A 13,903-nucleotide genomic window follows, 5' to 3' on the forward strand; every position below is an offset into this window, starting at 1 on the left:
ACTGCCTTAACCCTCTTGGGCATATAGTCAGGGCCGTCTTTTCACATGGGCCCCACCTGCCCAGCGACCCCAGCCAGGGCCGGACTGGCCTACCGGCATACCGTGATACACAGGAGGAGATGCCCGCTATGTGTGTGTTACCAGGCGATGGTGAGTCTGTATTAATTGGCACAGTGATGCTGCATTCATGGGCACAGTGAGGGTGAAATTGTGAGCACAGTGAGGATGCAATGGTGGGCACAGTGAGGATGCAATGGTGGGCACAGTGAAGCTGCAATGGTGGGCACAGTGAGGCTGCATGCACAGGCACAGTGAGGCTGCAATGGTGGGCACAGTGAAGCTGCATTCATGGGCACAGTGAGGCTGCAATGGTGGGCACAGTAAGGCTGCATTCAAGGGCACAGTGAGGCTGCAATGGTGGGCACAGTGAGGCTGCAATGGTGGGCACAGTGATGCTGCAATGGTGGGCACAGTGAGGCTGCATTCATGGGCACAGTGAGGCTGCAATGGTGGGCACAGTGAGGCTGCATTCATGGACACAGTGAGGCTGGATTTGATGGGCACAGTGAGGCTGCATTCACGGGCACAGTAAAGCTGCATTTGATGGGCAATCCTGCGTGATTGTGTAGATAGGGCCCCAGTGCACTGTATTGCCTGGGGGCCTATAATGCTCTTAAGATGACACTGCATGGAGTTCACAGGTTGCCATTGGAGTCCTCTTCCACTCCTCCATGACGACATCACAGAGCTGGTGGATGTTAGAGACTTTGTGCTCCTCCATCTTCCATTTGAGGATGTCCCACAGATGCTTAATAGGGTTTAGGTCTGGAGACATGCTTGGCCAGTCCATCATCTTTACCCTCAGCTTCTTTAGCAAGGCAGTGGTCATCTTGGAAGTGTGTTTGGGGTCATTATTATCTTGGAATACTGCCCTGCGGCCCAGTCTCCGAAGGGAGGGGATCATGCTCTGCTTCACTATGTCACAGTACATGTTGGCATTCATGGTTCCCACAATAAACTGTAGCTCCTCAGTGGTGGTTCTTGGGCGCCGTCATACTATGTCATCCCAGAACAAGAGTGCATCCCACCCTGCTGTCATTTTACTATACGGCGGGCTGGAAGTGGTTGATGTAAGCACATGGTTGTATCTTGCTGATCCAATTGGCTTGTGGTGTTGTGGCACAAGAGGGAGTGGTTTGACACAAAGGCGGTCACCCCTCTTCTCCCCTCCTGCCTGTTTCAGCTGAATAGAGTATTGCTTGAAAAGTCTTTATAATCTACCATCAGTTATTGCTTCTGTGTTACTGTTTTATATCATTGCTATTATTTATTTTCTTGCTACTGTGAAACTTCCCCAGAGGTCAAATTTATACCACTAGGGATTTAGGCTCATGGCCTTTTAGTAAATATCATTCATTCGATTTATCCCTTACATTGAATGTGTGTCCTTAACTCTTTGATTATCATTGAGGGTGTCAGAGGTGTTGGAGGACTTGCATGGTCGGGGCAACCAGTGGGTTTTCAGCAAGCCGCCCTCACAAGGGTAGCGCTACATAAACAACAACAACAACAACAAAAATCTTATACTATCACTTACTCATTAGAGAATGCTTTAAAGAAATTAAAAAAACTCTCATGCCAGAAAATAAAAATTATAATCACACAGTATGCACTTTGCAAATATTCTTTTGGTCCTAACCATAACAAGTTAGCAATGAATATGTAGAAAATACCAATATCCATTTCCTTTTTTAAATGCAATTGCTCAGAAAAAATTATAGTTTTCCTTAAAGTATATGTCCAGCCAAAACCTTTTTTTTTTTTCTTTTTTTCCTTTGATAGTGTAGGTAAGGATTAGAACCCCTGTCAGGTTTTAACTGCTATTCAGGGCACAAATATAAATGAAAATAGAGGAAGGTTAGAACCCCTGCTCGCTTTTTATTGCTACCTGTTTCTCTGTGGGAGATTTTTCCTCATTTCCTGTTTGGTGTCACCAGGACAGGAAGTGAGGGGAAATGCCTCTTTTGGAGCCCTGGACAGCAATAACTGACAGGGGATCTAATTCTTCTCCTGACTTTATCTAAAACGAAAAAAAAAAAGTTTTGGCTGGACATAGCAAAGCTAACCCTTTTGCCGACCACCACATCATGGTGGCCAAGGTTTGGTGCCGAGAGCATTCTCACTGCAAACTTGCAGCACAGACAGCTCCTGGTTTCTGCTGGTGGGATTGGTTTCCCCATCATGTGACAGCCAATCACAGTGATCACATGATTGGGAACTCTGCCCCACCTCTTGAGCTAGGACCCAGTTAAAGGCCACTGGGAGGGGGCAGGAAGGATTAAAGCAGAACAACATGATAAAAACATGATAAAAACATGATAAAAATATACAGCCTATAAAAAAAGTAAAGTAATAAAACTAGTTTATTCTGCAATATTCACTTTCATTCCAGAGATTTTGCTTGTAGTACTTTTTACTTCCCTTAGATGTCCTCAGTCTGATGGCCACACCACTAAAACCACTTCCCCTGAGCCCAGGTTGTTCTAGACCTGGGGTCAGCAACCTGTAGATCGCGGATCAGGTGACTGGTAGAACGCAGTCTGGGTTTGCTGACCAGCCATCCCAGAGCATCAAACAGAATGCCATGCAGAGGGACTACAAGTAAAGTTGAAGCTGTAGAAGGGAGCAAGAGCCGCATCAGCCTCTTATCCCGGCTAGCGGTCTCCGGAGTGGTGCCAGCAGCAGGAAAGAAGAGATCTGCAGGTCAGACTGCCCCAACCACACCCCCTTGAGCTGCAGTGGCCAGGGGTGTACACAACCGCAGCAAGATTTATACGCCTTGTCATGGTTGGTGGGTGTAGCACATGCCAAGCATAACCCATTCAAGTGAATGAGTCTACTCTGTAAGTGCCCCGCAACCTTGTGCCGTACAGCAAACAAGGGGTTAAAGCAGGCAGCGTTGTGTTGCTTTTTTACCATCTGCTTTAACCCCTTGGACCCCGCAGAAGCATGCCGTTGTGGGGCGCTTGCAGAGTGGCCCCTTGTACTTGAATGGGTTGTGATTGGCAGGCGGTAGCGCCCACCAAAAGCAACAGGGGGGTTTCATTCCTGCTGCGGCATGTGTACACCTTTGGTTGTTGCCTCAGCAGCTAAAGGGGGTAGGGATTAGGGGCCGTAAAACTCAACCGCAGGGTTTTACCAACCCCCAGCTTTACATGTGAACCAGCCCTAATGCCCCGTACACACGATCGGACATTCCGACTACAAAATCCATGGATTTTTTTTTTCCGACGGATGTTGGCTCAAACTTGTCTTGCATACACACGGTCACACAAATCTTGTCGGAAATTCTGAACGTCAAGAACGCGGTGACGTACAACGCGTACGACGAGCCGAGAAACATGAAGTTCAATAGCCAGTGCGGCTCTTCTGCTTGATTCCGAGCATGCGTGGAACTTTGTGCGTCGGAATTGTGTACACACGATCGGAATTTACCACAACGGATTTTGTTGTCGGAAAATTTGAGATCCAGATCTCAAATTTTGTGTGACGGAAATTCCGATGGAAAATGTCCGATGGAGCCTACACACGGTCGGAATTTCCGACAACAAGCTCCCATCGAACATTTTCCGTCGGAAAATCCGACCGTGTGTACGGGGCATTAGAGTGCCGCTGCGGAATGCAACCAAGGACTCATTGACAATAACAGCAGGCACTGCTGCTCCTCTGAAAAGCCATCCAAGTGTGTGTTGACACCTAGTAAGGAGGCAGTTTGTTACCTCCCCACCACCTAATTTAAAACCATGATTGCCGTGGCGATTGCGACACGATAGTACGGCAATTAGAGGTTTAAATCAGGTGTGAGGAGGCGGCATTGTGCCCGGTGATTTTTGACTTCTCCCATGTTGTTCAAGCAGATCTCCACCTCTTTAAGGTTGCCCACTCCTGTTCTAGACCCACCTCCAACCTATGACTGGACAATGAAAGGAGAAGCAGTGCAGTGCTCATCTCTCTGTCATTCTGCAATCTCCTCCTATCAGAAAACACATGAACTGATTAGCTATTGTGCTGCTTCTCCCTCTTACACCCCAAAGAGTACAGGAGACTGATACCAGGTCAGGTTCAGGTACTTACCCTGCTTAAAAAAAATATATTTAATGATTACAAAGCTGCATTCATTTGTGTCTTTTATTAATGCTAGAAGTTAAGGTTTAAACTCAGAATAGCCCCCCGTTCTAGAAAACACTTACAGAGAAGAGACCCGTTTACATTCACCACGTTCTCGTACGAAGGACAGCGGCTGTCCGAGAGCGACCCCTTCCCCTCACTTTTTACACTGGATCTCATAGTTGTCACTGCAATAAGAGGATTGTAGTCATCGATGTGTCTTTGGGCAGAAAAAAAAAATTCTCACAATCCAATATTTCAGTATAAAAGCATAAATAGGTGTTTCCCTCTTCTGGAGCGTTTCTGTGCTTCTCTGATTCAGGTTTCCTACCCCTTGAGTAGAAGCTCAAAAAAAAAAAAAAAAAAAAGGATTTATAACTGGGGAGGAGGAACCTGTCATTAAGAAGGGCTTTGCGGTTGTCTGAATTTGGCTCCAAGAGCACAAGTCCCCACCTTTGCTCCTGTTCTGCTAGAACACTGTCCTCCTGCTGAGGCCGAACGTTCTGCCATATCGTGCCGCACTCCATGCCAGAGGCCTCCACTTAAACACAGCAGCAGGGGTTCTGGGTGGTATCATTGACCAAATATGGTCATGGACAAATTTGGTCAATGAAGTCACCCAGAATCCCTATTGCTGTATTTACAAACAGAAGCCGGCAGGGATCTGTCATTTAGCAGTGGTAGTGCTAGTGCTTCTAAATGACAGATCCCCGGCTGCTGGTTGTAAACACAGCAATGGGGATCCTGGGTGACTCCATTGACCAAATTCGGCCAAGACCATATGTAGCAGAATATCTGACCCTTCCAGTCTAAAGGGAACCTTCAAGGCCAAAGATAGCTGACATCCTTCAATATGTGGTGGGTTGTGAGCAGTGTTAATTTTAGTCTTAGGACTAAAATGGCATTTTAGTTTTAGTCCCATTTTAGTCTTCTGCAATTGTTTTAGCTTTAGTCGTATTTAGTCCACTAAGTCTCCAGTACATTTTAGTCGACTAAAATGTCCTACGTTTCAGTCGACTAAAATAGTATTCATTTAGTCGACTAAAATGTTTTAGTCGTTTTAGTCGACTAAATTAACACTGGCTGTGAGGCATAGTGGGTGCAAAGGTGGTAAAAGTCATTGGGCACCAGACACTTCTTGGATGTAAAAGAGGTTTTATTTCTTTGACAGTCTTTTTTATATTTTTGTAGGGGAAAGAGGGTTAGGGCCAGGACAACCTTCTGTAGTTGCAGTTTTCAAATGGCAGACTCCGAGACTTCAATAGGAGGACAGCCGTACAGGGAAAGGCCCCAGCAAGGTGCCACTTCTGCACATGCAGGATTGCTGTCTCCTATGGCAATAGTACTTAAACAGTTCCTAACTCAATGTAACAGTTCTCTCAGCTGTACTACAACTTTTCCTTGTAGTTCTTCAGCCCCTTGAGCTCCCGGTCTCTCACTGGACCTTCTGATTCACTAACTCTGAATCCCGTGAGCTCTTCAAGGCTTTTGCGGTGGTATCTCCCTCAAGTGTCACCCACGCTTCCCTGCTGGGCACTTCGGATACCTTCAAGCTTCACCCCTGCTGACCGGCTGGGTCCCTGGCTTGACACACAAGGCTGCTCTGCAAGCGTCACCTCAGCTGATTGGGTCCCTGACTTAATCATCGCCTGAAGTCTCCCAATTCTCCACCGTGCCCGTTCGGTGAGAATACTGCTTCGGTACTTGCTTCAGTTACTCACTGTGATCCCTGGTAAAGGCGATTGGTCCCTTTGTGGCGACAGCTTCCCTTCTACCTTCGACCACTGACAGGTTCTCCGGCCAGCAGAACCGTCACTTTTGGTTGGACTGCAAGCCGCAATCCCAACCCTGAGCTGCTTTCTTACTTCTGGATAGGCCCTCACACAGCCTGGCAGCCAGATGCCCCCAGGCTAGGCCCAATCTCTGGCCTGGCAGCCCGGGGCAGACGACAGTCGTCCGTCTGGGTGGCACACAAGAATCTGGATCACCTGACCAGAATATATAGGCTCTCCTAGCAGGCCAAGGGGTTTAAGAAAACCCTTGCCCATTGACTGAGATACCCCATATGCTCATAACCTGACCTTGAGTTGTCCTTCTCAATCTAATACCTCCAAGTGCCCGGCCACCTGGTGGTAGAAGAGGAAAGTACAACCAGGCCAAACTTCGGGAGAAGTCAATGGATCCCTAGTAATTAACTATAGTAGCTGCTCCTGACAAGGAATTTGGTGAGGAGCTCCCTGACTAAACTCCAGGGTGCTACACATATTTGGTCAATGATACCACCCAGAACCCCTGCTGCTGTATTTAAATGGAGGCCTCTGGCATGGAGTGCAGCACGATATTGCAGAGGGTTTGGCCTCAGCAAGAGGACAGTGTTCTAGCTGGACAAGAGCAAAGGTGGGGACTTGTGCTCTTGGTGCCAAATTCAGACAACCACAAAAGTGTCTCTTTTAACCCCTTTAAGCCGACTATATGCAAATTTGTGGCCTCAATGGACTGGGCTTTTTCCGGGGGGGGGGGGGGGGCGCATATTTGCATATTTCCCTTTGTGCTGGGAGCGTGCTGCACGATGTGCTTCCAGCACAGAACCTGGGGTCCCGTTCTATCGATCCGGAACGTTCGATTCTGGGTCCCCTGATCGCTGTGATACATTGGCTATCACAGTGATCAGTCACTGTGGAGCCCGTACCCCATCTTTTTTGTCTCTGTGAATGAAAGAGAAAGAGAAATTGTATATTTCTCTGTCATTACCGAGTTAGAAAAACTGTGTAGAAAGTTGAAAAACTGTGTAGCAGTGCCGCCGGCTCCATAAGGGGCACACGGGCGCCACCCCCCCCCCCCCCCCTAATCCACGCGCCCGGCCCATGCAGGGTGGTGGACGCATGAATTTCAATGTTTTTTTTTTTTTTTTAAGCACATGATTACAGCCGGAGGCTTTAATTGGCTTCAAAAAAGGGTGGGCTTGGGGCGCAGAGAGCTGTTGTGTGACATTAGCAAATTAATATTAATATAGATGCCCCCTATTTAAACACAGAGCAGCAGGGGTTCTGGGTGATATCATTGACCAAATATGGTCAAGGCTAAATTTGGTCAATGACGTCACCCTGGATCCCCATTGCTGTACAGTGGAACTTTGGAGCCTATGAGTATAATCCGTTCCAGGAGAATGCTTGTAATCCAAAGCACTCGCATATCAAAGCGAGTTTCCCCATAGAAGTCAATGGAAACTAAGATAATTCGTTCCATATTGACTTCTATTGCATGCAATACCGCATGTGGCCAGAGGTGGGGGGCGCCGGAGAGACTCGGAAATACTCGGGGACAGCTCGGCTGAACTCGGAAAGCCTCGGAAAGGCTCTGGAACACTCGGGAACTGAGTATTTCTGAGTGTTTCCGAGTATTTCCGAATGGCTCCGAACCGTTCCGAGTGTCACAGGCGCCCCCGAACCTCTGGCCAAATGCGGTACTGCACACCCCATTAGCTTGAATTCTGCTCGTTTTACGAGACAGCACTCGCAAACTGAGTCAGAATTTAAAAGAAAAATGTTGCTTGTTAACTGCGTTACTCGTTAACCAAGGTTCCACTGTATTTACAAACAGAAGCCGGCTGGGATCTGTCATTTAGCAGCGGTAGTGCTAGTTCTGCTATATGGCAGATCCCTGGCTGCTGGTTGTAAACACAAAGTGTTTCTTTGAACCCCCTTCACGCCGAATGCACGCAAATATGCGGGCTCACTGGACTGGGCTATGGTCTAGGCCAGTGATGGCGAGCCTTGGCACCCCAGATGTTTTGGAACTACATTTCCCATGATGCTTATGCCCTCTACAATGTAGCTGAGCATCATGGGAAATGTAGTTCCAAAACATCTGGAGTGCCAAGGTTCGCCATCACTGGTCTAGGCCATGGGTGCTCAACCTGTAGCCCTCCAGCTGTTGCAGAACTACAAGTCCCATAATGCCTCTGCTTTTGGGATTAATACTTGTAACTGTCCAGTTTGCAATGCTTAATGGGACTTGTAGTTCAGCAACAGATGGAGGGCCACAGGTTGAGCACCCATGGTCTAGGCCAGTGGTTCTCAACTCCGGTCCTCAGGACCCACTAACAGGCCAGGTTTTATGTATTACCTTGGGGGAGATGCAGACTAGAATACTGGAATCACTGAGCAGCAAATGATATCACCTGTGATGTATTTCACTTATCTTGCAAACCTGGCCTGTTAGTGGGTCCCGAGGACAGGAGTTGAGCACCCATGGTCTAGGCATATGGTCATGGCCATGATTTGGTCAATGAAATCACCCGGGATCCCCATTGCTGTGTTTACAAGCAGAAGCCAGCAGGGATCTGTCATTGAGCAGTGGTAGCGCTAGTGCTGCTAAATGACAGATCCCTGCCTGCTGGTTGTAAACACAAAGTGGCTCTTTTAAAGGCGTACGTTGAACTGCATCTGTCGTACATCATGTATACAGATAGCCAGCAAAGGAAGGACCTATGCAGACCTCATACAAGGAACAAAGCTTTCACCGCAACCCATTCGCAAAGCCTATTCTCCAGGATAAGGATCGTTCATTTCAAAAAAGTGACATTTATTTTCAGCTCGGGGAACTAAATTACTGTCAAATGTCTAAATATGGATCTTTATCCGGGAGTGGAAAACCAATGAGATGTCAGAGATCAGTGTAATGAGTTTTGATTGGCTGTATCTTGGTTATAAGTTTCTCCAATTCTTATATTTACCTCTTTCTTCCTTTTTGACTTTCTGGGATGGTGCAGAATTCGGAGTATTCCTAAGAAAGAAACATTGTTTACTGTCATCATAGATTCACTATTGTATCCAAAAATTCAAACCCGCTTCAGGTACTTATATGTCAACTGTTTGCAAGTATTGTGATTCAGTTCAGCCAGTCTTGTTATTTACACACCTCTTCCACCACACACAGCCAGGAGGGAGGGTGACCGCACTGTCCACCTCTTGCATACCTCCCAACTTTCTGAGATGGGAACGAGGGGCACCTACCAGCAAAAGTATGCAGGCATAGGACACACCCCTTGCCACGCCCCCTTAACCACTTGCTGACCAGCCGCCGTCATTATACTGCGGCAGGTTGGCACGATCCCGCAAACCGTCGTAGCTATACTTCGATCCCTTTAAGCGAGATAGCAGGCGCGCCCGTTGCACAGCGGGGGTGCCGATGCTCGTGACCGGCAGTCGCGATGACCGCCGGCCACGTGCGATCGCGGGCACGAGAGGCAGAACAGGGACGTGTGTGTGTAAACACACTCATCCCAGTTCTATGAGAAGAGGAGAGAGAGATCGTGATTTCCTAATAGCTAGAAACCACAATCCGTCATCTCCTATAGTCAGTCCCCTCCCCCTACAGTTAGAACACACACAGGGAGCACAGTTAAGTTAACCCCTTGATCGCCCCCCTAGTAGTGTTAACCCCTTCCCTGCCAGTCACATTTATACAGTAATCAGTGCATTTTTATAGCACTGATCGCTGTATAATTGTCAATCGACCCAAAAATGTGTCAAAAGTGTCCGATTTGTCCGCCATAATGTCGCAGTCTCAATAAAAATCGCTGATCGCCGCCATTGCTAGTAAAAAAAAAAATAATAAAAATGCCATAAATCTATCCCCTATTTTGTAGACGCGATAACTTTTGCGCAAACCAATCAATATACGCTTTTTGCGATTTTTATTACCAAAAATATGTAGAAGAATACATATCGGCCTAAACTGAGGAAAAAATTTGTTTTTTTTTTTTTTTAAATTGGGACTATTTATTATAGCAAAAAGTACAAAATATTGTATTTTTCTTTTAAATTGTTGCTCTATTTTTGTTTATAGCGCAAAAAACAAAAACCGCAGAGGTGATCAAATACCACCAAAAGAAAGCTCTATTTGTGTAGAATAAAGGACGTCAATTTTGTTTGGGTACAACGTCGAACGACCGCGCAATTGTCAGTTAAAGCGACGCAGTGCCGTATTGCAAAAAATGGCCAAATCTTCCGGGGCTGAAGTGGTTAAAGGAGAATTGTACAAAAAAAAAACAAGATTGGTTAAACCCACAAGTGCTTTTTTTTTTTTTTTTAATTTAATGTTTATTGAAAAAAATGTTTTCATATATAACATACAAAGTCCCTTTAAAATAATTATTTTAAAGGGACTTTGTATGTTATACACAAGGGCTTTTTGTTACCACTACTATTCTTTTATATTGGCTTTTGGAATTTACAAATGCAGACATTTAGAATTTGGATGAAAGGTTTAGCACTGGAAAACACTTTTTGATAGATAAAAAGTGCATTTTATATACAACTATATAGATCAGACCAGAATGAGGGACAAATGAGGAGGAATGAGGGACAGAGGGACATTGCTCCAGGGACAGTTGGAAGCTATGCGATTCTGTGCACCATAAGAACGATCATATCGGCAGTTCCGCCGCTTGATCGTTCTTACAGGTGACGGGAGGGGACGTCCTCCCCCTCCTGCCGCCATCCGGTGCTTCTCCGGGCTCTCCCGCGCCATCAAGGACCAGGAGAAAGAATCGTCCGCCACCGGATGACAACCATAGAGATTTCCGGTGACCAGATGGTCACCAGTCATCTCTATGACCGTCGGAGGCCCGGGCGCAACATTATGACGTCACGTCCGGGCCGCGGATGTAAACAAAGCCGCGATCGCGGCTGGTAAGCATGAGATCATGGGGTTTTTTTTCTGATCTCATGCTTTCCAGCCTAGAGGAGAGATGTGGGGTCTTATTGACCCCGCATCTCTCCATAAAGAGGACCTGTCACACACCATTCCTATTACAAGGGATGTCTACATTCCTTGTAATAGGAATAAAAGTGATCAAAAAAAAAATTGTAAAAGAAAGTGTAAAAATAAAAAAATAAAGTAAAATAAAAAATAAAAAAAAAAAAAAAAAAATTTAAAACGCCCCTGTCCCCAGTAGCTCACGCTCAGAAGCGAGCGCACACGTAAGTCCCGCCCACATATGTAAACGCTGTTCATACCACACATGTGAGGTATCGCCGCATGTGTTAGAGCGTGAGCAACGATTCTAGCCCTAGACCTGCTCCGTAACTCTTAACATGTAACCTGTAAAAAAAAAAAATTAAAGCGTCGCCTATTGAGATTTTTAAGTACCGAAGTTTGGGGCGTCATTCCATGAGTGTGCGCAATTTTAAAGCGTGAAATGTTGGGTATCTATTTACTCATCGTAACTTCATCTTTTACATTAAATAAAAAAATTGGGCTAACTTTACTGTTTTGTTATTTTTTAAATAAAAAAAAAAACGCGTTTAAAAAATTGTTGCGCAAATACCGTGCGAGATAAAAAGTTGCAACGACCACCATTTTATTCCCCAGGGTGCCTGCTGAAAAAAAAAAAATATATATATATATATATATATATATATATATATATATATATATATATAAAGTTTGGGGGTTCTGAGTAATTTTTTAGCAAAAAAATGAAGATTTTTTTCATGTAGGAGAGGAGTCCCAGAACTGGCCCGGTATGGAAGTGGTTAAAAAAAAACAAAACATGTTTACATGGCCTGAGAACCAGAAGTGAAGTCAGCGTCGCTCCAGTCCTCCAAGGGCATAGAGATGAGCGGTTGCCATCTTGCCATCACTCATCTGTAAGCAAAAACCCAGCCAACGCCGGTTGGCTCCTGGGCGGAGTGATCGCTGAACAACCGGGAAGTGGCGGGAGGTGGGGGGGGGGGCAAACGGGGGCAGAGCAATGGTGTGCAGACCGTACTGGGGGGAGTGCGTGTAGACAGGAACTGGCTGAAAGAGCCTGGAGGAGATCAGCAGCACTGAAAAGAAAAATGATTGGTGGAAAGGAAATACATGGCAATTGATTATGATACACAGTGCTTTAGCAAACTAAATGTTGTCCAGTTTGGATTTACCTCTATAAATAGGAGAGATTATCACACTTACTTGTTCAGATGGTCTTTAATAACCTGAATCGGTACTGAGAGAAAAACAATATATATAGAGAGTGAGAGGAGGGAGGATACAGGATTACACTATAAAAATAATGGACAGCAGTATTACAGCAATACATTCTGATATGAGTGTATATAGGGCCTAGAATAACAGTTTGAATTGCAAGCTCCTTTGTCTGGGGAGAAAGATATCATAAGGAGAGTGATCTGAAACAAAAGGGAAGTGTAGGCAGGTGCAGTCTACTTTCTCCACCGCAGGTGGCGCTCTTCCACAGCGGCACTGTTAATGGAGAGGAAGTCAAGAGGAACAGAGTTCCTCTATGGTTTCCAGGTTCACTGGACAAGCATCCAACTGGATGCTGCCTTATCATGTGACTCTGGCAGCCATCTTGGGTTAGGCAGAGCTTTTTTAAGGCACTGGCTCCCAGGTTTGGTGTGCTTTTGAGAGTTGGTAGCCAGGCCACATTCTGCTCTCTTATTAGACGCTGTCAGTCTGGCTGATACCTGCTCTCTACACATTGGGTGTGAACTGTTGCTGTACTATTTCAATACAAGTTCTTCACTGCACCTGACTGTGTGAATTATTATTGCTGCACCCCCACCTACAGAAGGTTAGGCCACAACCTAAAACACCGGTCCATGCCAGTCCTTATCCCCTCTATATATCCAGCCCTTATCCCTCCATATTTACAGCTATTACCCTCTCAATATGTCCAGCCCTTACCCCTTCATATTTCCAGCCCTTACCCCCCCCCATTTCCAGCCCCTACCCTCTTCATATGTCCAGCCCTTACCCCCTCCACATTTCCAGCCCTTACCCTCTTGCCCCCTCCATATTTCCAGCCCTTACCCCCTCCATATTTCCAGCCCCTACCCCCTCCAAATTTCCTGCCCTTACCCCCTCCATATTTCCAGCCCTTACCCCCTCCATATTTCCAGCCCTTACCCTCTCCATATTTCCAGCCCTTACCCTCTCCATATTTCCAGCCCTTACCCCTCCATATTTCCAGCCCATACCCCCTCTATATTTCCAGCCCTTACCCCCTCCAAATTTCCAGCCCTTACCCCATCTATATTTCCAGCCCTTACCCCCTCCACATTTGCAGCCCTTACCCCCTCCATATTTCCAGCCCTTACCCCTCCATATTTCCAGCCATTACCCCCTCCACATTTGCAGCCCTTACCCCCATACCCCCTCCATATTTCCAGCCCTTACCCTCTCCATATTTCCAGCCCTTACCCCTCCATATTTCCAGCCCTTACCCCCTCCACATTTGCAGCCCTTACCCCCATACCACCTCCATTTTTCCAGCCCTTACCCTCTCCATATTTCCAGCCCTTACCCCCTCCACATTTGCAGCGCTTACCCCCTTACCCTCTCCATATTTCCAGCCCTTACCCCTCCATATTTCCAGCCCTTACCCCTCCATATTTCCAGGCCTTACCCCCTCACTCCTCCATATTTCCGGCCTGTACTCCCTCCACATTTCCAGCCTTTACCCCCTCCATATTTCTAGCCCTTACCCTCCATATTTCCAGCCCTTACCCCCTCCATATTTCTAGCCCTTACCCCCTCCACATTTCCAGCATTTACCCCCTCCACATTTCCAGCCCTTACCCCCTCAATTTTTCTAGCCCTTACCCTCCATATTTCCAGCCCTTACCCCCTCCATATTTCTAGCCCTTACCCCCTCCACATTTCCAGCCTTTACCCCCTCCACATTTCCAGCCCTTACCCCCTCAATTGTTCCAGCCCTTACCCTCCA

General features: G+C 46.5%; 1 protein-coding gene across 2 annotated transcripts in view; it reads right to left on the bottom strand.

Moving 5' to 3' along the window:
- Nucleotides 1-13,903, bottom strand: part of LOC141148525 (uncharacterized) — a 61,411-nt gene that overhangs the window by 11,306 nt on the left and 36,202 nt on the right. Inside the window, exons 7-9 of one of the 2 annotated variants that reach the window (XM_073636065.1) lie at nt 12,130-12,163; nt 8,903-8,952; nt 4,251-4,355 (exon numbers count right to left, since the gene is read on the bottom strand). In XM_073636065.1, the coding sequence (XP_073492166.1) occupies nt 4,251-4,355; nt 8,903-8,952; nt 12,130-12,163 (189 nt within the window). The remainder of the gene's footprint in view (nt 1-4,250; nt 4,356-8,902; nt 8,953-12,129; nt 12,164-13,903) is intronic. The other variant, XM_073636066.1, reaches the window with a different exon arrangement.

This window comes from Aquarana catesbeiana, linkage group LG06, assembly GCF_042186555.1.
Source record: "Aquarana catesbeiana isolate 2022-GZ linkage group LG06, ASM4218655v1, whole genome shotgun sequence".
In the NCBI taxonomy this organism is placed as follows: Eukaryota; Metazoa; Chordata; class Amphibia; order Anura; family Ranidae; genus Aquarana; species Aquarana catesbeiana.